The 24,230-nt window shown below is 41.6% G+C and overlaps 2 protein-coding genes across 7 annotated transcripts; both read right to left on the bottom strand.

Moving 5' to 3' along the window:
- Positions 1-833: 833 nt before the first annotated feature.
- On the bottom strand, positions 834-8,412 carry LOC143491252 (E3 ubiquitin-protein ligase TRIM35-like). Its single transcript, XM_076990094.1, has 7 exons — positions 8,208-8,412; positions 7,016-7,495; positions 6,591-6,686; positions 6,250-6,480; positions 5,950-5,972; positions 5,533-5,651; positions 834-2,908 (listed from the first exon to the last, which is right to left on the bottom strand). Exons 2-7 carry the CDS (start codon positions 7,418-7,420, stop codon positions 2,352-2,354), a joined length of 1,431 nt encoding a protein of 476 aa, XP_076846209.1. The 5' UTR covers positions 7,421-7,495; positions 8,208-8,412; the 3' UTR covers positions 834-2,351.
- A 4,192-nt stretch (positions 8,413-12,604) lies between these two features.
- On the bottom strand, positions 12,605-24,018 carry LOC143491251 (macrophage mannose receptor 1-like). 6 transcript variants are annotated; one of them, XR_013125151.1, is made up of 12 exons: positions 18,820-18,945; positions 18,368-18,703; positions 17,905-18,264; positions 17,453-17,788; positions 16,983-17,342; positions 16,531-16,866; positions 16,061-16,420; positions 15,609-15,944; positions 15,139-15,498; positions 14,796-14,923; positions 14,594-14,700; positions 14,379-14,503 (listed from the first exon to the last, which is right to left on the bottom strand). XR_013125151.1 is itself a non-coding variant. In XM_076990089.1 (11 exons), the coding sequence occupies exons 1-11, from the start codon at positions 18,833-18,835 to the stop codon at positions 14,139-14,141; spliced, it is 3,495 nt and encodes a 1,164-aa protein (XP_076846204.1). In that variant the 5' UTR covers positions 18,836-18,945; the 3' UTR covers positions 12,605-14,138. The 6 variants fall into 6 exon arrangements, 5 of the variants coding, with proteins under 5 accessions (XP_076846204.1, XP_076846206.1, XP_076846205.1 ...); XM_076990089.1 differs by having other exon boundaries at positions 12,605-14,503; positions 14,594-14,923; XM_076990091.1 differs by having other exon boundaries at positions 12,605-14,503; positions 14,594-14,923; positions 15,139-15,483.
- Positions 24,019-24,230: the final 212 nt, after the last annotated feature.

Genomic DNA, 24,230 nt, shown 5'->3' with positions numbered 1-24,230 from the left:
ACACTGGGAAATCAGCTAATCACAAATAAAAAGACACCAAATGAACACATTCACACACCTCCCCCTGTGTGATACCTCCCACTGTGTTACACCCCCCGCTGTGTCACACCCCACGCTGTGTCACACCCCACGCTGTGTCACACCCCACGCTGTGTCACAGCCCACGCTGTGTTACAGCCCACGCTGTGTCACAGCCCACACTGCGTACACTTCCCCGCGTTACACCTCCCCCTGAATATCAGTTATTTTATGGGCTACTGGTATTTAGCGTGTGGATACCCATAGAACTGAATGTGTGGCAGGCTATTCTTAGCTGTCTACATGGGTGTTTTGTGTTAACATTAAACTCCTGTTCCTTATACCTTCATGTGACCCAGTAGTATGGTTTATCCCATCCTGGATAGTATGCCACATACTACTATGAGGACCAGTATGCAGTATACAGTATATACTGAGTGCAGTATACAGTATGTAGTTTGCCATTTCAAACATAGCTTTGGTCTGCTGAACATTATTAACATAATGGTAAGAGATATTGGTCAGTACCAGTATCAGTTCCACATTCTCACATATATTCACAAACTGAAATCCACTCTATCAATCTCTCTGACAATTCAGGCATTAAAAATGTCATGACAAACTTGTTTAAAACAATAAAACGGCATTGTGTGGATAAGTTAATGTTAGGATACTAATATAAAAAAACATGTATTGAAGTATTCTAATATACACTGCTCAAAAAATAAAGAGAACATTTTAACAACACAATGTAACTCCAAATTAATCACACTTCTGTGAAACCAACTTGTTCATTTAGGAAACAACACTGATTGTGAATAAATTTTACCTGCTGTTGTGCAAATGGAACTGAAAACAGGTAGAAATGAGAGGCAAATAGCAAGACACCCCCTATAAAGGAGGTTCTGCAGGTGGAGACCACAGACCTTTTCTCTGTTCTCATCCTTTCTGGCTGATGTTTTGGTCACTTTGGCATTTTGTCAGTTCTCTCACCATAGATGTAGCATGATGTGGTGTCTACAATCCACAGAAGTTGCTCAGGTAGTGCAGCTCATCCAGGATGGCACATCAATGTGAGCTGTGGCAAGAAGGTTTGCTGTGTCTGTCAGCACAGTGTCCAGAGCATGGAGCAGATACCGGTAGACATGGAGGGGGCCGTAGGAGGGCAACAACCCAGCAGCAGGACCACTAACTCCTCCTTTGTGTAAGGAGGAACAGGAGGAGCAGTGCCAGAGCCCTGCAAAATGACCTCCAGCAGGCCACCAATATCCATGTTTTTGCTCAAACTGTCAGGAAGACTCCATGAGGGTGGTATGAGGGCCTGACGTCCACATGTGGGGCTTGTGCTTACAGCCCAACACCATGCAGGGTGATTGGCATTTGCCAGAGAACACCAAGATTGGCAGATTCACCATTGGTGCCCTGTGCTCTTCACAGATGAGAGCAGGTTCACACTGAGCACATGATAGAGTCTGGAGATGCTGTAGAGAACATTCTGCTGTCTGCAACATCCTCCAGCATGACCGGATTGGCAGTGGGTCATTAACGATGTGGGGAGGCATTTCTTTGGAGGGCCACACAGACCTCCATGTGCTAGCCAGAGGTACCCTGACTACCATTAGGTACCAGGATGAGATCCTCAAACTCATTGTGAGACCATATGCTGGTGCAGTGGGCCCTGGGTTCCTTCTGATGCATGACAATGCTAGGTCTCATGTGGCTGAAGTGTGTCAGCAGTTCCTGCATGATGAAGGCATTGATGTTATGGACTGACCTGCCCGTTCCCCAGACCTGAATCCAATCGAGCACGTCTGGTACATCATCCACCAACGCCACGTTGCACCACAGACTGTCCAGGAGGTGACTGATGCTTTAATCCAGGTCTGGGAGGAGATTCCTCAGCAGAACATCCACCATCTCATCAGGAGCATGTCCAGGTGTTGTAGGGAGGTCATACAGGCACGTGGAGGCCACACACACTACTGAGACTCATTTGAACTTGTCTAGAGGAATTTCCACTGACGCTGAATCAGTCATTTGATTTTCCACTTTGACATTGAGTATACCAAATACAGACCTCCATGGGATAATAATACTGATTTACATTGATTATTTTATGTTATTTTGTTCTAAACATATTACACTATTAATTGAGATCTAGGATGTTATTTTAGTGTACCCTTAACTCTCTTGGGCAGTGTGTGTGTGGGTAATATATATGTATATACATATATACACACACACACACACATACATATACACACACACATATATATACATATATATATATATATACACACACACACACACATACATACATATATACACAAACACTAACTTTGCTGTTCCACTGTTACTGATATCTTTGCTGGTAAAATCCTCATAGGGGAGGAACTTTCATTATCGAAGTAATTGTAATTATAGAATAAAGGGAAAACAGTGTGAGTAAAAGTGTGTGTTATAGTGCACAGGTGTGAACTGGTTAGAAAATCAGTGAATGTCACTTTCCCCCTGTCCCAGTCCAGCTGAACTCTGACCCTCTGCAGTTCCTCTGTAGGTGTGAAGTAGTGATCTGTCTGTCCTGGGCAGCGTATCCAGTAAGTGCCCGGATTGTAGCCCAGACTCCACACTGAATCCCAGATACTCTCTCCCTTTCTACATTCAGACTCTCTAATTACACCCAGTGCCCATGAATGACTGTCTCCAACATCAACATCCCAGCAGTGTGTCCCTGACTTAAAGCCCTCAGAGCCCAGGACACACGCACACTCATCAAATCTCTCTGGATTATCAGGAAGCAGTAATTGCTGTGATCTGCATTCTACAGTAGTGAGATCATCAGACAGGTGGAGGTTTGGATGTGCAGTGTTGGGGTCCAGAGTAACAGGGTCTGAGGAGAGAGAACAGAATGAATCATCATGTTCTTCATGTGTTTATGTGATGAGGTCACATCTACAGACTGCAGGCCCTTTACTCTGAGTGAAATGCTGCAGTAGGTTGATAAGAGGGAAGTGATGGTGATGTTGTGTGTTCACCACACACCCCTGCAGTACTTGTGTGCTTGTTGTTTTGACACTTGAAATTGTGTCTGTTTTATTCATTAATATATTTCTACATGTCTTGGATTCATTATTTGAGTATCACATGTGACACTTAACTAGTGCAGTGTTACTGTTACACTGATTGTCACACTGCATGTATTATTAGCAATGTTGCCAATAATGCGGTTATGGTAACGGTGTCATTTTGTCAGTAACAGGATAATATAATTAATTACTTTTCCTGTCGTTACAACGCCATTGACGTTACTGGTCATTAAAAGTGGTGCGTTACTATATATTGACATACTAACAGTAATCCGTGCGGACCGCTGCCCAGGCTAGTGAAGAGTAACATATCTCGATAGATCACAGTTCTCGGTGTAACACCTGTTTAACTTAACAAGTCAGTAAGCGATTGGCTAAAGCAGCATTATGGTAGCCAATCAGAGCCAGTGTTTTTACACTCGTGCCAAAGCACACCAGTGACACACGACACAAACGGAGAAGAGGCAGAAATGGCGAGTCAGGAGCAAGCCGAAAAAAAATGAGCATTTTCAAGGTGGCGATATAAACATTATTTAAGAAAATACTTGAAATTCCTGAATGTCTACCAGAATGGGTATTTGATTTATTGAATTAAGAATAGAGGTTTTATTGTTAAGTTTACTTCGGTTGTGAACAAACCAGTTGTCTCAGGTTGAGAGAATTTAATTTAATTTGATAGATGTAAATGCACTTTATATAGTGTAACTGTTTTACTTTTGCTTATTTTATTTTTTCAAAGATTTAGGATTTTAAAGGATTTTATCCTGCACTGGTCTGTGGATGTGCAATAAATATCAAAAGTTAAAACACCTTCATGATCTACTCATTTCAAATGACTGTGAAAACTGCTTTTTCAAAAAATCCTTATTCATTGGCATATAACATTTTTTTAACTGTAATGCAAATAGTTCATTTCCCTGGTAACGAGTTACTTTTATTATAAAGTAATTCAGTTACTAACTCGGTTACTTTTTTGAACAAGTAGTGAGTAACTAATTACTTTTTTACAGTAACGTTCCCAACACTGATTATTAGTGTCTGTGTACTGAAGTGTGTGTGTCCCCTCATTAGTGGGTAGATACCGTTACAGTTCCCCCACTAAAGGGCGCTACTCCCAGAGTAACTAACACCAGTGGTGTAGGAGACAAAACATAAGGACCTTCTTTGCATTGTGTGTAAATGTGTTGTTGATTAACTTTTTTATGAAGAGGTGCATATGTGTATATATTGCTGTTTAATAAAGTATTAAGATGCCAGAGGTGATGTAAATATATGTAAATATAAATGTCAACAGTCTCCATTTGTTTATGTGAAGAAATTAGGTCACTGTCTCTTTAAGAGCAAAGTGGAGACGGGGCGGGAAGCTCATGTTGACTTTAGGGGAGAAGTGAGTATTTGAGAATACTGGTAGCAACACAGTTTTCTTACCGTGTTTAGCGTTACGATTTGTGCTGCACCATATATTTGGAACGACCTAACCATGGTTTGAAAGTTTTGTTTTAAGTTTATTTCATCGCATGTACAGCCTGGAATAAACAACCGTTTTGTTTTGTTCATCACAGAGCTTTGGGGAAGTTTCCTTTACGTATCGGAATAACGCAGACACGAGTAAAGAAAGTTGCTTCATTCACCACTTGAGGGGGTGGGACAAAAACTCAAAGGACAACACTGGGACAGATACAAAGATGGAGACAGGGCCAAAGACAGAGTCAAACACAGAAACAAAGGCGGTGACAGGGACGCAGAAAAGAAAATACACAGACACAAAGATTATGACAGGGAGACAGACAGAGACAGACACAGAGACAAGGCAGAGTCCCAGCTGACACGCTTGGTCCCTCAGGGATGGAGATTCATGGAGCTCAGACTCAGGGTACCGGTCTTCCTATAGACCCCTAGTATCTTCATTATTTACAGGATGGAGGAGGAGGCAGGATGGAGGAGCAGGTGGAGGTGGGGATGTCCCAGGGAGAGTGGGTGGTGTGTAGAGGTGGAGAGAGTGGGTGGTGTGGTGTAGAGGTGGAGAGTGGGTGGCGTGTAGAGGTGGAGAGTGGGTGGCGTGTAGAGGTGGAGAGTGGGTGGCGTGTAGAGGTGGAGAGTGGGTGGCGTGTAGAGGTGGAGAGTGGGTGGCGTGTAGAGGTGGAGAGTGGGTGGCGTGTAGAGGTGGAGAGTGGGTGGCGTGTAGAGGTGGAGAGTGGGTGGTGTGTAGAGGTGGAGAGTGGGTGGTGTAGATCTCCTCATGGACTGACTGTCTCTCCTCAGACCAGCAGTCAACTGGTCGTCCCCCTCACTGTTTATACTAATACAGCCTTTAATACTGGAATAGTTCATGTACCAAACACACAATGTTAATGTTTCTCTCTCTATAGAGTTCTAATTGTGAGGAGAACAGAATTACTCTAATTAATCAAAGAACACCAAAACTCACAGTACTGGAGAATCTTCTGCATTCTCTCCCAGACTCTGAACTTCAGGTTGGAAAGATGTTTTGCTACATTGATCAGAGCTCCTGACACCATCTCATGTTCCTTTGGGGTGTGATCAACACTGGAAATGTATAAAGATATTATATTATTAAATATAATAGATTATTTTTTATCTTATTCAAAGTATTTAACATTAAAAGTAACATGTGAAATATCCTTAATTAAATCCATCAATATGTCTTTGAAATGTTTGCACATTGTCAATATCAATATATATTTTTTATTTCTAAATACCTTCTTCATATATCATATTTCTGAAATAACACAGACCACATACTGAAGATCTGAATGTATCAGAATAATTTCACAAACACAATGTGTAACAATATGGAGATCAAACAGAAATAATGATCACTTACAATTTCAATGTGGACGACACATTCTGAGAAGGAAACAGGGACATTTTCTTTATACGAGGGTCAAATATGCCTTTTCATTATGTGATAATAAAATTAATGTGTCTAAAGACCCTTACACACACACAAAAACAAACGTCAAAACATTTTACTTTTTTGTGTGCATTTGTGTGTGTGTGTGTGAGAGAGAGAGTTAGTGAAAGATGGTGGTCAGAGTGATTTATTTTCTTTTTCTTCTACATTGGTGTATTTAACATGTTTTGAGCGTATGTCTAAGTGAGAGACAGACTGAGTGATTCTTACTAGTATGAACGATATGTTCTCAGCTTCCATCTCCTTCTCTGTGTATTTGATTTGATCTGAAAGAGATGCTATTTCTCCACTCATCTTCATAATCTTCCTCCACATCATGTGGCTCTTCTGCTCCTCTTCCTCCTTCAATGCAGCTATTCTTGCTGCTTCTTCATCTCTTAGAAACTGGTGGATCTTCTCAAACTCCTCCTTTATCTGCCTCTCTGTGTGCTGGGCCTGATACTGGAATGCGAGATGATGAGGAAATATAAACTGTCCAAATGTGTGTGTTTCATTATGGTGTACGTGGACAGTGATCACAGCACCATTCAGAACTCAGAGTGACCTTTCACCTTAATGTGTGCTGCTGTTTTCTCACAGACTTGTTTATCTTCCTCCAAGACCTTCAGATGCTGTTGTAGAGACTCCAGTGTGGTCTTGAATTTGTTCTGTAAATATGGGTTTAGTAGAGGACAGTGTGAGTCTTACAGGATTCATCACTGTATCTGTATAGGAGATTACAACGACTGAACACAATGGCGTGATTACTGATTCCTTTTCATCCTTTTAATATAAAATGGAGATGTTTGATATATCGTAGCAGATTGTATATCAATATTTTTATCTATATTAAGTTTCACGGCGAATGAAGGTCTGATTTAGTTGTCTGAAATCTCATCATCTGACTCATTTAATCTAACCTGTCTAACATATATTTCAAGATAATTGTAAACATTGGAAAAACATTACAGTTAAAGCATTAGTGCACATTTCATACCTTAAAGTGACACACAGCTTCCTCTACTGGAAGGCAGTCATGAGTTTTATGTGCCTTTGAAATCTGACACACCACACACACAGGCTGTAGGTCCTCCAGACAGAAGAGTTTGCGTTTCTCATTGTGCAGACTGCAGAGCACCTCAGACCCTGCTGAAGATCTCTGACTCCTGCTCGCTAGAAAAGACTCACACAGGTTCTTTAGTGCAAGATTACAGGGAGGATCATCTCTTGAAGATCTTCTCCTACAAACTGGACATTCTTGAGATCCCTTGGTTTCCCAGAACTGCTGCAGACAGGTTTTACACACACTGTGGCTACATGACAGTATAACAGGATCCCTGAAGATGTCACAGCACACAGGACATGAAAACTCTTCTTCTGACAGAGGGTTTATAGCAGCCATTTCCTCCAACAGCTGCTGTGCTGTTTCTCTGTAATGTCTCCTTCTGTACAAACTTCACTTTGACTTTTAGATCTTCTGTAATAAACACAGTAGCACAGGAGAGAATCAGTCACTGTAGTCCTTTATCCAGCTGAGGGAGTTTAGACTCCTTTCAGAAATAAGGCAGAAAGAAGTAAATACCAGAGTTAAGAGGTTCTCATAATATTTATAACTCACCTGAACACAGAATTAATAAAGACTAGTGTGTCACTCCAAGATTTACTTCTTCAAACAGGTAGGTGTGTACAGGGAGGAGGAGCTTTTGTAAAGAAATAAAGGAGTTGAAAAAGTATGAAGACACAGTTGTTCTTCCAATATTCAGCTGCACCCAACGACCAGCTTCAGCCATTGTGAGACCATGACTTACATGTAAAACATGGTCCACAATTGTTGCCCCTATTTCACCGTTTTGTCCCCTCAGCACAACACCCAGTCATTCGCGCATGCGCACAGCAGCAGAGGCAGCTATCTGCCGGCATTTTTAAAACTTCAGCTGACCTACTGTGCGAGTATCACTGCATTTACACTCCCGTTTGCTGTCTCTGTTTACCCGGTTTAAGCATTCCACATCTCACCATTTGCCATAACATTGAATTCACATGTTACAGTATGCAGGGAGGCCTACCGCCATTTTGTAACATTTGTTTGTTTCCACTTCACCACTCACGTTTTCAATACGCGCCACCGTCCTAAACATTCATTCATCTGTTTACAACTTAGTATCTGTAACAGTAATAAACACACTTACACACAGGTCCGTTTTTGGAAGATTAATGGTTTTAGCGATCTTTACAAACACTACAGGTTCTGTAGACTCACCAGCACGCCAAACACTTTCTCTTCGGACGAAACCGATGGACTGGTCCACTAGTGTTGTGTCGTTCGCCAACGATTCGTTCAAATGAACGAAACATTTGAGTGAACTAACTGAATCGAATCACTTCCTCTGCTGATTCGTTCCCTTTTCAGTTCAGTAGTTGAGTTCAGCAGCGACCCTGCAGGCCGGCAGAGGAACTGCAGTGTGGTCTGTGAATCACCGATTCACCCGCGAATCTGGAGGCGGAGACTGTCATTGCGAGGGAACTGCGCATGCTCAGTGATTTGTTCAGTGATTCGTTAACTGTACTGAGGGCTCTCGGTCATTCTCTGATTCGTTCATGAACTGAAAGCTCTTGTTCATTCTCTGATTTGTTCACTGAATGTACTGTCACCCAGAGAACTGTTGCTAAGGAGGTGATTCACGTTTGCACTGCCAACACTCACATTTTCTTTTTGATTGCACATTTAAGTTGATATTTTCATCTGAATGTACAGTTTTTATCTTAATGTTGCTGTTAATTTAATATTTATTTTGCACTCAGTTGTAGGTTAGTTCATACTTATTTTTTGTATTATGTTACAGTGATCCTGCGACACTTTGCACTTCAGCTTTTGTGAATTCACTCTTTCACGGGACTTTATAAGATATTAATGGGAAAAATAATTTGCGGGTCATCACTTTTTCGCTGGTTGACTGCGGAATTCAATCGGCGGAAAAAATAAATATTTTATGATTTTTTACATGACCAAATCCCAAAATGTATAAAATTATATTATAAGTATTAAATCAACAACAAGCAAGGTGGGCTTTATTCTTTTCTCGCTTCCAGTTCACAGTATTTTACAGACCCGGTTTCAAGAATACCAAGGCGGACGCTCTATCTCAGATCCACAAGAAAACACAGGGTGACGGAGTAACTGAACGTATTCTTAAAAAAAAAAAATCTCATCCGGTGGGATGTACAAGACGACTTAGACGAAGCGCTATGCACTGATCCGGGCCCTGAGGACGGTCCCGAAGGAAAACAGTAAGTTCCTGTGTCAATAAGAGGGCGTATCCTTCAGCTCGCCCACGACACAATGATGTACAAATAAATAGTGCCACATTATAATGAAAAGGTTAATCAAAACGGCGTCTGGTAGAATATTTGTTTGTTTGACCATTTTTTACCACTTCAAATCATTTCCTACTATTACACACACGCTGGCCTCTTCATTAGAAACGTTTGTTGTTGGAAACACCTTGAAGGTGAGTAGTCTCAAACGATTGCTCTTTTGCTAATGTTCCCAGTGGATAATCTTCCAACTCTTCATCAATGGATAGTTTTGGCATGGCAGACAAGACACAGACACAGACATGCTACATGCTGACACAGACATGCTAAATACTGACACAGACATGCTACATGCTGACACAGACATGCTAAATACTGACACAGACATGCTACATGCTGACACAGACATGCTACATGACACAGACATGCTACATGCTGACACAGACATGCTAAATACTGACACAGACATGCTACATGCTGACACAGACATGCTGAATACTGACACAGACATGCTGAATACTGACACAGACATGCTAAATACTGACACAGACATGCTAAAGCTCCAGAAAACCTGCTATTCCTTGTTACCGCATCAACAACAACTATGTGTGTGTGTACATGTGGACCACCTAATTCACCTCATTCATATACAGATTACAGCGTTCCTGTGGTCAGAGGACCTGTGATGAACAGGATAGAAGATGGCTAATAAAATTGTGTATACCATCAGATGGGCTACATTCACTAATCACACACCTATAAAACTCCTTAATAAATGTGTATACCATCAGATGGGCAACATTCACTAATCACACACCTATAAAACTCCTTAATAAATGTGTATACCATCAGATGGGCTACATTCACTAATCACATACCTATAAAACTCCTTAATAAATGTGTATACCATCAGATGGGCTACATTCACTAATCACACACCTATAAAACTCCTTAATAAATGTGTATACCATCAGATGGGCTACATTCACTAATCACACACCTATAAAACTCCTTAATAAATGTGTATACCATCAGATGGGCTACATTCGCTAATCACACACCTATAAAACTCCTTAATAAATTCCCTAATAATAGTCCCTATACGTTGGCCAGAGAGTTTGATGTATCTAATGAGGTGGGATTATTCCTTGTGTACTATAAAATCTTCATCAGTGTAGAAGTGGAAGACATCTGAACAGAAGACACCAGCCACAGACGTCACTGAGAGACGCACTTTAGACTTAAAACAAGAACTTACACTGAATATGCTCCGGTTGTGAGACAAGGAAAAATGTTCGCATAATTTATAGAATTTTTTAAGAAAAAAAGGATTTGACAGCTGAATTTAACCAGGTAAGATATGAAAGATGTACAAAATATGTAAGAAATAATGTCAGTGTGTTCGACGGGTTCATGTCTGATTTGCATGATGCAAATCCTCTGATGGCCCTCGGCCCCGTGACATTCTCTCTGTGAGCAGGTCTTGTTTCTTGGAGAAACATTTGCATATTATTTGCTTATCATCAGTTTCCTCTTTCCCACTGGCTTCATTTTATCGCTTTGATACGTAATTAAATGCAAAACTCTTATCGCTCTCATCTTTTGAATAAAGGACACACATTAAGGATTGTGTTAACAGGAGCATTGAAAAATGTCTTCACTTCAGTTGAAAAACAGGTTAGGAATCACTCTTTTCCAGTGTTTTTGGTCTGTGTGATTCAGACAAATATTTGAATTTCTGTTAAAATGTCCATTAACCGTATTAATACAATACTTTGTTTCATCTCACAAAGTCATCTCACATACTTATTGTAATTGCAGAGTTCATACAAACTTCATTATATCAACAAAATTAACACAAGTTAAACAAAACATGCAGATATAGCATTTCATAAGAATAGGTGTGCTTGCAGCAGTAAAAGAACATTATACATTATTGAGGGCAGTAATATCAATGAGTCTACTGGCAGTTTTGCATATTTAATATTATTGCATACAGGCTACAGTGAGGAAAATACGTATTTGAACAGCAGTAAGACACAAATAAATCATTAAAAAATTATACATTGTGATTTCCGGATACTTTTTTTAGATGATGTCTCTCACAGTGGAGATGCACCTAAGATGAAAATGTCAGACCCCTCCATGATTTCTAAGTGGGAGAACTTGCAAAGTCGCAGGGTGTTCAAATAATTATTTTCCTCACTGTTGTGATGGGCAGGGTGAGCGAAATAAAATGGAAGCAATCACGCCAAGTCTCAGGGAAAATGGATGGTTTAATTGAAATAGTGCGCAAACCAAAAACCCGTGACATGATCCCAATGAAGGATATAATGATCAGCGGTCAACTGGTATAAAGACAAGACATGTATAGACAAACAAACGACCCTCAGGTGAGACGGATCACAGGCTCTGCCCCCCCGAGGGACGAACACAACAACAACAGGACAACTGCCGCTGTAGACGGAGGCGACCAGTAGGGGGCCCGTCGTTCCAATGACTTTTTTAAAGTCTGTCTGTGTTTTGAATCTGAAATGTATCTTTTTTTTAAAGAAAGTGGTGGTTTATACAGTTTTAAATGCTGAGACTATGCACATACTTTATCATTGTGAATCCTTAAATTTAGAAGCTGACATGTGGAGTCACCTGATGAGGTTTTACATGTGTAAGTGCTGCTGATGTGATGTGGTGTTGGAGAAAAACGTTTTGGAGCTCCAGATGTGAAGATCCCTGGGTATCCGCATCTCCATTACAGCAAATGTAGTTTTCATTGAAATACTTCAGATTTACTTTTTTTTACTTCAAATTTACTTTTAATTGTTAATTGTAACCTTTTCAAAGAACACAAAGCTTGCATATAAAACAGTAGATTAAACAATATGCTAATGATAGAAGATAAAATGCTATTCAACATGGAATCCAGAACAGAAAGATATAAAAAACTGGAGTTGTGAAAACATGAGCTCAGAATATAGTGACACAGTGGCTGCGTTAGAAAAGCAAATGTACATAAGTATGTAGAGAACAAACGAAGCACCACTGTGTATCAAAGTTAGATCATCATAACTCTAACACTAACCCCTAACTCTAACACTAACCCCTAACTCTAACACTAACCCCTAACCCTAACACTAACCCCTAACACTAACCCCTAACTCTAACACTAACCCCTAACACTAACACTAACCCCTAACTCTAACACTAACCCCTAACACTAACCCCTAACTCTAACACTAACCCCTAACTCTAACACTAACCCCTAACTCTAACACTAACCCCTAACACTAACCCCTAACTCTAACCCTAACCCCTAACACTAACCCCTGTGCAGTGTCAATGCCAGATCATCATATTTAGGTCACATTACAATAAAAAACACAGGCCCTACAGTATGGACTCAGCAAGAGCACAGGTCAGTGCTCCATTCACCGCTGTTATTAGTGACAGATACTGTGTGGTTCTTCAGACACCATGTCTGCTCTCTGCTGCACTGCTGTCTCGCTCCGACACGCCATCATATCCACTTTTTCTTTGGGAACTCTGTGTGATTTTGTCTGTTTCGGATTATTATCAAGTGGGAATATTCCTCTTCTGAGAAGGTTCTGGTGACTGAATCATCTGGTCAGCCAGAATGTTCAAATATCCAGAGGAATTCATGGTATTCACCTTCAAATGTCCTCTTCCCAATACGTTCTGTGCTCATTCAGCCCCATATCATCCCACTCCCCGCTCTGGGCTTCTCTGTTGGGACCATGTGGGACTGTGCTTTTCTGTCAGGACCATGCGGGACTGTGCTTCTCTGTCAGGACCATGCGGGACTGTGCTTTTCTGTCAGGACCATGCGGGACTGTGCTTCTCTGTCGGGACCATGTGGGACTGTGCTTCTCTGTCAGGACCATGCGGGACTGTGCTTCTCTGTCAGGACCATGCGGGACTGTGCTTCTCTGTCAGGACCATGGGGGACTGTGCTTCTCTGTCAGGACCGTGCGGGACTGTGCTTCTCTTGCGGGACCATCCATTCCCTAAGTTTAATCTTGCATATTTGTTGTGATGGGCAATGAAAGGTTTTTGTCCTGTATGCTGTCCACACAGATTGACTTTACACAATGTCCTTTGCCCTGTCTGAGCTGACACAGACACTGTGCTTCCACTGACAGCCCCACTGGCCTGTCTGTTTCCCAGATCTAGACTGTGTAAATAGCGCGTTGTCTGTGGCATAATGTTTTGAGGACAGCCTACACAGTCACAGTTAGAGGATCTCTGGCTTGTTCAGTGATTACTGTTTCAACTGACCTTCAACTAGGGACAGGTCTTCCTCTTCAGTCTTTGTGTGTTACAGTCTGATTTTTCAACACCTCCGGCAATTATTTCCCATGGAGCCTTGACGCATTGTGCTGCTTAATAAACATTTTTATGCAGTTCAGCTAATTGGAAAACCACTGTACTCTGTTTTGTTTCAATACCAACATATGTTGTAAGGTGTGTGGCAGTCGTCAAAGGTGTATTTCCTTTTCCTAGACTGGGGCCAGTATTTTTAATGCAAGCTTTCTATATCATTTATTTTTAAATTGTACATAAGAGAAAAATCTCTGTTTGCAAACTTTGATATAATGCAATTATTAAGAAATTATAATTTTTTTTAACAATTTGACTGTGATATTACGGGGTGTACTCACATCTGCTGTGTACTGTATTAAGCAGGGTGGGTGGTTATTGCAGCACTGTAGATTATGAAACAAGTTGTAACGTGTGGTGTGTTGGCATGTGTGTGAAATATCCTGAATGATTGAAGAGCACCAGTCAGATCATTTCACTTCACATAAAACTCTGAGTTCATTCCTACAGTTCATGTCCATCCACATGTAGCCTTGATCTCGTGTTTCTATGGCGCCACACTGGTGAGACAGGGGAAGTTCTGGCTGTCTTCCTCCCTTCCAGTTGGTCCAAGATCCCACAACCATCCCATTGGACCAAATCCAGAACCCAAAGAGTCGGCTCTGTTTAAGCCCCACCCACACAGGCCCAGGGACTTTATTCCTTCTGAGTTCAGACTCCACTTCTTTCTGGTCGAGGTCAGACTCAATGCGTAGGAGACCAGACCTGTTACCTTCCTGACAGTAGTCCAGAGCTTTCTCCCAGATCATCCTGACCTCACTCACATGGATGGATGCTGACAGAGACACAAACACCAGAGACACTTCTTCATTCTACTGATCTAGACTGCAGAGAACATTTTAGTGTTGGTAACATCATGACTTACTGCTGTAGCACAGAGCAGATGCAGGATCATTACACGCTGATGGAGACCATTCATCCTTCATCAGTTTTACACAATCACATGGCTGAGGGACACGAGATCTCCAGTTCCTGTAGGTGGAGAGACCTCCATCAGCCCACTCCCAGTCATCACACAGCAGGCCGATCCAGAAGGGGGTGGTGCTGTTCTTCCCATTCAGATTCACCTCTTCATTTTGCTCCTGGTCTCTGATGCTGACCAGATCAGTGTATTTCTCCCTGCAGTATCTCTGGGCTTCATACCAGGACATTGGCTCAAGCACTAACTGATAACTGAACATGGCTCTAATAACACCTGTAGAGGTCAAAGGTAAACACGGTTTATTTATGTTTATGCAATTGAAGTTATGAGGTTGATATGAATAAGGAATTTATCAATAGTTCCAGTCAGGTTGTTACCATATTTATAGCACATGAAATTAAAATCGATTATTAATTATATCTTTGAATGTGATGATATCAATAATTACAGTTTGTAATATTGTTAAAACATCTATATTAAGTTTTTACCTTGTTTATAACACATAAAATGATTTTTCTCTGTGCAGTTATTACTCTCCCATGAACCATTAGCCATCATAGTAGCACAGCAGCTTAATGACCCACACTGTTGTGTTGAGTTTCTGAATGTAACTGCATCACCATTAGACCATTTATAACTGGGCCGACTGTGTTGGAGCCCAATCCAGGCAGCATATAATCCAGCCTCCTCAGTCAGATTAGCCAGTACACTGTTGTCTTCCTCACTGTACACAGTGACGAGGTCGGTGTAGTTTCTTCTACAAGCTGTCTGAGCCTCAGACTGAGTCAGACTCTCATCCACAATGATGTAGAATGTTCTGAGACGATTTCCACCTGGAGCAGAAAATACTGGAAAAGTTTCTCTTCTTAGTGACTCAGTGATGGGGTGATGTTATACTATGGTCTGATTAGAAACTGTCAGGAATGTTCTCCAGTGCTGTGGGCATGTGTTGTGATACCTGTGGCATTACTGTGGTAGCACAGAGCAGGAAAACCAGTATTACATGACACTGAGATCCATTTCCCTCTTTGCAGTTTTGTACAGTCTCCTGTTCTCTGAGACTGATCAGTCTCCCAGTTCCTGTAGGTGGAGAGACCTCCATCAGTCCACTCCCAGTCATCACACAGCAGGCCGATCCAGAAGGGGGTGGTGCTGTTCTTCCCATTCAGATTCACCTCTTCATTTTGCTCCTGATCTCTGATGCTGACCAGATCAGTGTATTTCTCCCTGCAGTATCTCTGGGCTTCATACCAGGACATTGGCTCAAGCACTAACTGATAACTGTGGCACGAATCTGCAGTGATTAAACAATTAACAAATCAATCCTTAATTATATGTTTAGACTTAAAGGTGATGACATCAATAATTATAGTATTTAATATGGTTGAAACCTCTATAGTAAGTATTTACCTTGTTTATAACACATAAAATTCTTTTTCTGTGTGCAGTTATTACAATCCCATGAACCCTCAGCCTTCATAGCAGCACAACAGCTCCATGTCCCACAGTGTTGTGTTGAGTTTCTGAATGTAACTGCATCACCATTAGACCATTTACATCTGGGCTGACTGCGTTGGAGACCAATCCAGGCAGCATATAATCCAGCCTCCTCAGTCAGATTAGCCAGTACACTGTTGTCTTCCTCACTGTACACAGTGACGAGGTTGGTGTAGTTTCTTCTACAAGCTGTCTGAGCCTCAAACTGAGTCAGATTCTGATATCCTGTGATGTGGAATGTTCTGAGACGACTTCCACCTGCAGCAGAAAATACTGGAAAAGTTTCTCTTCTTAGTGACTCAGTGATGGGGTGATGTTATACTATGGTCTGATTAGAAACTGTAAGGAATGTTCTCCAGTGCTGTGGGCATGTGTTGTGATACCTGTGGCATTACTGTGGTAGCACAGAGCAGGAAAACCAGTATTACATGACACTGAGATCCATTTCCCTCCTAGCAGTGTTGTACAGTCTCCTGTTGTCTGAGGCTGATCAGTCTCCCAGTTCCTGTAGGTGGAGAGACCTCCATCAGTCCACTCCCAGTCATCACACAGCAGGCCGATCCAGAAGGGGGTGGTGCTGTTCTTCCCATTCAGATTCACCTCTTCATTTTGCTCCTGATCTCTGATGCTGACCAGATCAGTGTATTTCTCCCTGCAGTATCTCTGGGCTTCATACCAGGACATTGGCTCAAGCACTAACTGATAACTGTGGCACGAATCTGCAGTGATTAAACAATTAACAAATCAATCCTTAATTATATGTTTAGACTTAAAGGTGATGACATCAATAATTATAGTATTTAATATGGTTGAAACCTCTATAGTAAGTATTTACCTTGTTTATAACACATAAAATTCTTTTTCTGTGTGCAGTTATTACAATCCCATGAACCCTCAGCCTTCATAGCAGCACAACAGCTCCATGTCCCACAGTGTTGTGTTGAGTTTCTGAATGTAACTGCATCACCATTAGACCATTTACATCTGGGCTGACTGCGTTGGAGACCAATCCAGGCAGCATATAATCCAGCCTCCTCAGTCAGATTAGCCAGTACACTGTTGTCTTCCTCACTGTACACAGTGACGAGGTTGGTGTAGTTTCTTCTACAAGCTGTCTGAGCCTCAAACTGAGTCAGATTCTGATATCCTGTGATGTGGAATGTTCTGAGACGACTTCCACCTGCAGCAGAAAATACTGGAAAAGTTTCTCTTCTTAGTGACTCAGTGATGGGGTGATGTTATACTATGGTCTGATTAGAAACTGTAAGGAATGTTCTCCAGTGCTGTGGGCATGTGTTGTGATACCTGTGGCATTACTGTGGTAGCACAGAGCAGGAAAACCAGTATTACATGACACTGAGATCCATTTCCCTCCTAGCAGTGTTGTACAGTCTCCTGTTGTCTGAGGCTGATCAGTCTCCCAGTTCCTGTAGGTGGAGAGACCTCCATCAGTCCACTCCCAGTCATCACACAGCAGGCCGATCCAGAAGGGGGTGGTGCTGTTCTTCCCATTCAGATTCACCTCTTCATTTTGCTCCTGATCTCTGATGCTGACCAGATCAGTGTATTTCTCCCTGCAGTATCTCTGGGCTTCATACCAGGACATTGGCTCAAGCACTAACTGATAACTGTGGCACGAATCTGCAGTGATTAAACAATTAACAAATCAATCCTTAATTATATGTTTAGAGTTAAATGTGATGACATCAATAATTATAGTATTTAATATGGTTGAAACCTCTATAGTAAGTATTTACCTTGTTTATAACACATAAAATTCTTTTTCTGTGTGCAGTTATTACAATCCCATGAACCCTCAGCCTTCATAGCAGCACAGCAGCTCCATGTCCCACAGTGTTGTGTTGAGTTTCTGAATGTAACTGCATCACCATTAGACCATTTACATCTGGGCTGACTGCGTTGGAGACCAATCCAGGCAGCATATAATCCAGCCTCCTCAGTCAGATTAGCCAGTACACTGTTGTCTTCCTCACTGTACACAGTGATGAGGTCGGTGTAGTTTCTTCTACAAGCTGTCTGAGCCTCAGACTGAGTCAGATTCTCATATCCTGTGATGTTGAATGTTCTGAGACGACTTCCACCTGCAGCAGAAAAGACTGGAAAAGTTTCTCTTCTTAGTGGCTCAGTGATGGGGTGATGTTGGTCTGATATGAAACTGTCAGGATTGTTCTCCAGTGCTGTGGGCGTGTGTTGTGATACCTGTGGCATTACTGTGGTAGCACAGAGCAGGAAAACCAGTATTACATGACACTGAGATCCATTTCCCTCTTTGCAGTTTTGTACAGTCTCCTGGTCTCTGAGGCTGATCAGTCCCCCAGTTCCTGTAGGTGGAGAGTCCTCCATCAGTCCACTCCCAGTCATCACACAGCAGGCCGATCCAGAAGGGGGTGGTGCTGATCTTCCCATTCAGATTCACCTCTTCATTTTGCTCCTGATCTCTGATGCTGACCAGATCAGTGTATTTCTCCCTGCAGTATCTCTGGGCTTCATACCAGGACATTGGCTCAAGCACTAACTGATAACTGTGGCACGAATCTGCAGTGATTAAACAATTAACAAATCAATCCTTAATTATATGTTTAGACTTAAAGGTGATGACATCAATAATTATAGTATTTAATATGGTTGAAACCTCTATAGTAAGTATTTACCTTGTTTATAACACATAAAATTCTTTTTCTGTGTGCAGTTATCACACTCCCATGAACCCTCAGCCTTCACAGCAACACAGCAGCTCCATGTCCCACAGTCTTGTGTTAAGTCTCTGAATGTAACTGCATCACCATTAGACCATCTGGGCTGACTGCGTTGGAGCCCAATCCAGGCAGCATATAATCCAGCCTCCTCAGTCAGATTAGCCAGTACACTGTTGTCTTCCTCACTGTACACAGTGACGAGGTCGGTGTAGTTTCTTCTACAAGCTGTTTGAGCCTCAGACTGAGTCAGATTCTCATATCCTGTGATGTGGAATGTTCTGAGACGACTTCCACCTGCAGCAGAAAAGACTGGAAAAGTTTCTCTTCTTAGTGACTCAGTGATGGGGTGATGTTGGTCTGATATGAAACTGTCAGGAATGCAAGGTCCTAGCGCTAGATTCGTCGCTATTTAAATATTTATTTTTAACCGTTAAAACTGCAGAGTGTCCGTTGACCCAGACGGGCCCCAACACTGCCCCGATGGACCGACAGGTTGTTGAGTGGACAATTCAAATAAAGTCTTGACACCAAAAGTTCTTTTGTATCCAACTTGTATTGTATAAAGCCAAATGCAGATTAATCAGAGTATAGAGTATACGTGGTACAAATGTATTCTAGTGCACTAGGGCTTAATTGCCTTAAATCTACTAAAGCCAAGTAAGTCATATAGCAGAGTCGGAGCAAGAAGCTTCGAACTGGGCAAACTCTCTCCTTTTATACCAATTCTCTCTTCAGCTCTCTTCAGTTATTTTCCGAGCAACACAGGTAAGTACAAAGGTTAACCCCCCCCCGCACTTTCTCCCCGGTCCCAGTCTGTGCAACACCTCTGTCAACAGAAGTTTGTGTGCACCCATCTATCTCAACTCTCACCCTTCCCCGACACCGATGTTCTGCGACCCTCCATCTCTCTACACCTTTATCTCTGGCGTGTGCCCAAAATAAACTCGCCCAGAGCCAGGTGCAGCGAGCTCACCACAAGTGTATCGAAAGGTCAAGTGCATTCGCAAACTAAGGTCTTCTTTTGTTGACACAGGCTGCTCGAGTTTTCAGAATATATGCCTGTCAGATCTTTCTTGGAACATGGTGTACAATTTGATTGTTAACACTTTACATTATGCTTAGCAGTTAATCAACACAGCTATGCTCTATTCAAAATCATTTTCCAACAAGAGGACCAAAACCGACTTTTGAAAAAGTCCCCCCCAAATTACATCCGTGAGGTTAAATGTACTAAATGTTGGCTTACATTTCAAATATCATGATTAGCTCAGGGCTTAATTTGAGCCGGATCCTGCCGGAACAGGATCCGGGAACTCTTTAATTTTGAAGCGTGCGTTCCGGTAACTGTCTGCCTCGATCCGGTAACATTTTATGTTGTCCGCAGGGCTGCCAACTCTCACGCATTGCGTGAGTTACTAGTTCGCTAGCTCTGACGCCAACCACCGGCGATATAACACTTAATCTGTGTACATTTTATGTTCGCCACCCCCCCCCCCCCCCCCCCCCCGCTCAACTACTTACGTTCGCCAAACCACCACCCCCCCCCCCCCCCCCCCCCCCTCGCTCAGGTTAAAATGCGTTCCGGCAACGTTTGATTTACAAATTAAGCCCTGGTTTAGCTTAATTAACATGTTATCAACCACTTTTAATTTACAGTATGTAGGCTTACAAATTCATGTTTAACTGAATAAACCGTTGAACACGAGTAGCCTACATTTTATTGAGCATGTTTTTTTTCTTCAAGTATCAAAGTAGAACAGCTTTCTCAAGCAGTCATTGATGCATTTTGGAAACAGGAGATGAGCCCCTGGTCTAATGCACCCTCTGTATTAAGAAACCCCATCTCAAAAACTGACTTTTAGTCATTACTTGGGTAGCACGCATATGAGCCATTTTAATATAGTAGATTAATTTCAAGATTTCAGTGAGATTAATCTAGATTAAAAAAATTTATCTATGCCCACCCCTAGTTAATACCCTTCACATTTACCCCATCATGTCTACCCTGCTACATCTACCCCAGTCCTTCATATCTACCCCGTTACATCTACCCCGTTACATCAGCCCTGTCACATCTACCCCAGTTCTACCCCAGTTCTTCACATCTACCCCTATATCCGCTCCGGTAACATTTTACGTTCCTAAAATGAATTTTCCATGAAGCAAACCTGGCGACTTTGTGGCTGCATCCATGTAAACACACGTACGATTTGTAATTCACAGGTTTGAAAACTCGTTCTCGCCCCTACTGTGCAATTTGGTTAGGAATACAGCCGAGCTAAACTATCAAGTTGAAAGTCATCATAGTTTGCTTACCCATTTTGACCCAGTTCCCAACCCAACTTTAAGAATAGATTAACGGCGATAATTTTTATATCGCCCGATAAGAGTATCAAATTAACGAAAGCCGTTAACGCCGTTAACGGCCCACCACTAGTATTAACATTTCCTCTGTCCTTTCCATCTGAAAGATGTTCAACGCCAGAAGACTTTGGTGGACAGATGAATTTGGGAGTTGAACTGGGGGGTGAACAGGGGTGCACATAACCTTCAGCTCAGCTGAACAGGAAACACACAGCATGTGACTTGTATGGTACACATGGACCAGTTCACATGAGAGGAGAATTATGTTGGGTATTTTTTAGTATGTTTGATATTTCTTGTTTGTAAGTGGTGCCATGTGCTCAATCAGGTTTTTAAATAAAGCTTACAGTGTAAAGTTTTATATTACAGTGACATTTTTAAATAGCACAGTGTAAAGTTTTATATTACTCAACTACCACTCAAAGAAATATTTATAAAATAGTAGATACATGAAGAAAAACAAGTCTCGCTTTTCAGTGAATGAAATAAATCTATCTCTTAAAATCTCTTATTGTAAGTTTGGCAGGATTGATCATCACCGTTAGTGGAAGTAGTGGGTTGTGAGAAAGTAGAAACCAAACATGACAAGAGGAAGCAAAAATCTTATTAGTCAAAATTCACTACATTATTTACATGTCACATCTAGCCCCGCCCACATCTGTCAGTCTTGTTTGTGTCTCCAGTTTAGCTCCTCCTGTCTGTCAGTCATGTCTCTGTTTTTGCTCCTTGTGTCTTGTTCTGTCTGTCTTGTTTGTACCTCTAGTGTTGAGTCTTGTGGGTCAGTGTATGAATCTTGGTGAGGTCTGTGTAGGTCATTTATCACTGCTCAAGGTTATGATCTCATTGTTCTATGTTCTGGTTTCTGTATTTCTGTGTGTACCTGGTTTAGTCTGGTTGTATGTCTAGTGTGTTTAGTTGGTCTATGTGTATCCCTTCTGTAGAGTATCTGCCTTGTTCACATCATCTGTCTGTGTTCACTGTGTGTGTTAAGTTATATTCTGGTAGTTCTGTCTTCATCTTATAGTCTTGGTGTTAGTCCTATAAGTCTGTTTGTCATGCATCGCTGTCGTCATGCCCACCGTGTTGTCATGGTGAGTTTAAAAGAGGTTGATAATGTTGACAGTGTCCTTCCTGTAAATAAACCCTCAATCATACTTGTGTCCGCCGCCTCTCAGTACGACTTAACAGCATGGTCTTTACATTTATTTATTTATTGCTACTTAAATATTCAGTTTCATCTTGTAACTGGTGTAACTGGTTAAAACGTAAATTCTTCTCATAAGTAAATGGCAACTGTCACGGAGCAGCTCCAGACCCCTCCTTTTGGGCGTGTGTTTATGTCATCTGAGTCTGGTTATGACCGTATATGTATCTCCGTGGGGTTGTGTGTGAGCGTGTTCATCTGTCTCACCTGTGTCTCGTCTCGTGATCAGTGTGTAACAGTGATCAGTGTATAGTTCTGACTGTTACAACTGGGGATTGTGTACTTCATCTATTTAATGTGCGTTCGCACAATGTCTCGTGATCGTCTTTGTCTAAAGCTCGTGCCTGTGTGTATGTGTTTTAATGTTAATGCTACTCGCGCTGGTCTCCACCGTCTTTGTTAATTAAAATGTGTGTTTTCACCGCAATGTGCCTCGTCGTGTGGTCCTGCCTCCCCCGTCAGTCTTGTCTTTTGTTTTGTTCTCTGTGTGTTTGAGTGTCTTTTATTTTGACATTTCCTAGTTGTCTCTGGCTGTGTTCGAAATAGTCTACTACATACTACTGGCGTACTGATCGAGCCCCAGTACTCAGTATCCAGTATGCAGTATGTGACCAAAATGAAAATTTCCAGTACGTGAAACATACCCGGATGACCTACTACTTCCGCAAAATATTCCAGTACGTGAACAGAGCTATCTTTGTGGTGTACTGCATCCCATCATGCAACGCTACGTTCACGTGACCCCGTAGTGTGCTTTGCTTTTGTCGCATACTGAAAACTGTACTGCATACTACTACGAGGACCAGTATGCAGTATCCAGTATATACTGAGTCCAGTATGCAGTATCCAGTATGTAGTAGTCTATTTCGAACACAGCCACTGTTTTCACACCCCTGCCGTGTTCTCTGCCCCTCGTTATCACTTTCAGGTGTGTCTTGTTGTGTTCCTTGTTTAGTCAGTGCATTTAAGTCCTGTGTTTGGTCTCTGTGGTTGTGGGTTATTGTAGCTTGTAAGTTGAACGTTGTATGTTATCAGTGAAAGGATTAAGTCTAATGTTCTAGTCGTGTGTAGTGGTTGTTGTTCAGTTAGTTCATGCTCTCTGTGTCTTTTTGTGTTATCTTGCTTGTCATCTTTGGTCTTTGTATGTATTATACTCTTTTGTGTTAGTCGTTTATATTAAACCTCTGAATTCTGCATCTGCGTCCTACCTGCCCAGCCTTGTTCGTTACACATGCCTCGTCGTGCCTCTTCCCCACGTTACAGCGACATTAATATTAATATAACATTTATGTTAATGAACTGTAAAACATACACTGGAACCTGAAAACAATTGGTGTCCAGACCACTTTGACATTGTGAAAATAATTTTTTTCCACCAGATAATAATTTGATTAATCAAATATGCGTAGGAATCACAAATTCATACTGAATATGTTCAGAGCAAACAGGTGTTTTGAGCCTAGTGGTTATTAGTGAATATTTACCCAACAGTAGAGAGAGGAGCACAGAGATGGTTTCCATGGTAATTCCATAAACTCACACTAGTGCTGAGTTGGAGTCCTGAGTGCTGAAATATCAGAGGGGCTATAGTGATCTAATCTGCAGACATACACACCAGACACTGTATGTGTTCACTCTGATTACAAACATTTAACATGTAAAAAAAAAACATTGCAAATACAGCAAAAACAGATAGCAGTAAATAAAAAATGGTTAAATAAATTTCTGGTTAATAACTGATGAACTACATAAAAGAATTAGTAAACTAAGGACACAGTCTTACCTGATGAGGTGTTTA

This window comes from Brachyhypopomus gauderio, unplaced genomic scaffold (assembly GCF_052324685.1).
Source record: "Brachyhypopomus gauderio isolate BG-103 unplaced genomic scaffold, BGAUD_0.2 sc73, whole genome shotgun sequence".
NCBI classification, from domain to species: Eukaryota; Metazoa; Chordata; class Actinopteri; order Gymnotiformes; family Hypopomidae; genus Brachyhypopomus; species Brachyhypopomus gauderio.
Note: the sequence above shows the minus strand (reverse complement) of the source record. Positions and strands in the feature narration are given on the sequence as shown.

Excerpts from the sequence above, each read along its gene's own strand:
- LOC143491252 (XM_076990094.1), bottom strand. The coding sequence starts at position 7,420 with ATGGCTGCTATAAACCCTCTGTCAGAAGAAGAGTTTTCATGTCCTGTG. Across the intron at positions 6,687-7,015 it reads AAGCTGTGTGTCACTTTAAG|AACAAATTCAAGACCACACT; the intron begins GTATGAAATGTG and ends CCATATTTACAG. Across the intron at positions 5,652-5,949 it reads GTGTCGTCCACATTGAAATT|TGTTGATCACACCCCAAAGG; the intron begins GTAAGTGATCAT and ends ATACATTTCCAG.
- LOC143491251 (XM_076990089.1), bottom strand. Across the intron at positions 18,265-18,367 it reads CTACCACAGTAATGCCACAG|TCTTTTCTGCTGCAGGTGGA; the intron begins GTATCACAACAC and ends AAACTTTTCCAG. Across the intron at positions 16,421-16,530 it reads CTACCACAGTAATGCCACAG|TATTTTCTGCTGCAGGTGGA; the intron begins GTATCACAACAC and ends AAACTTTTCCAG.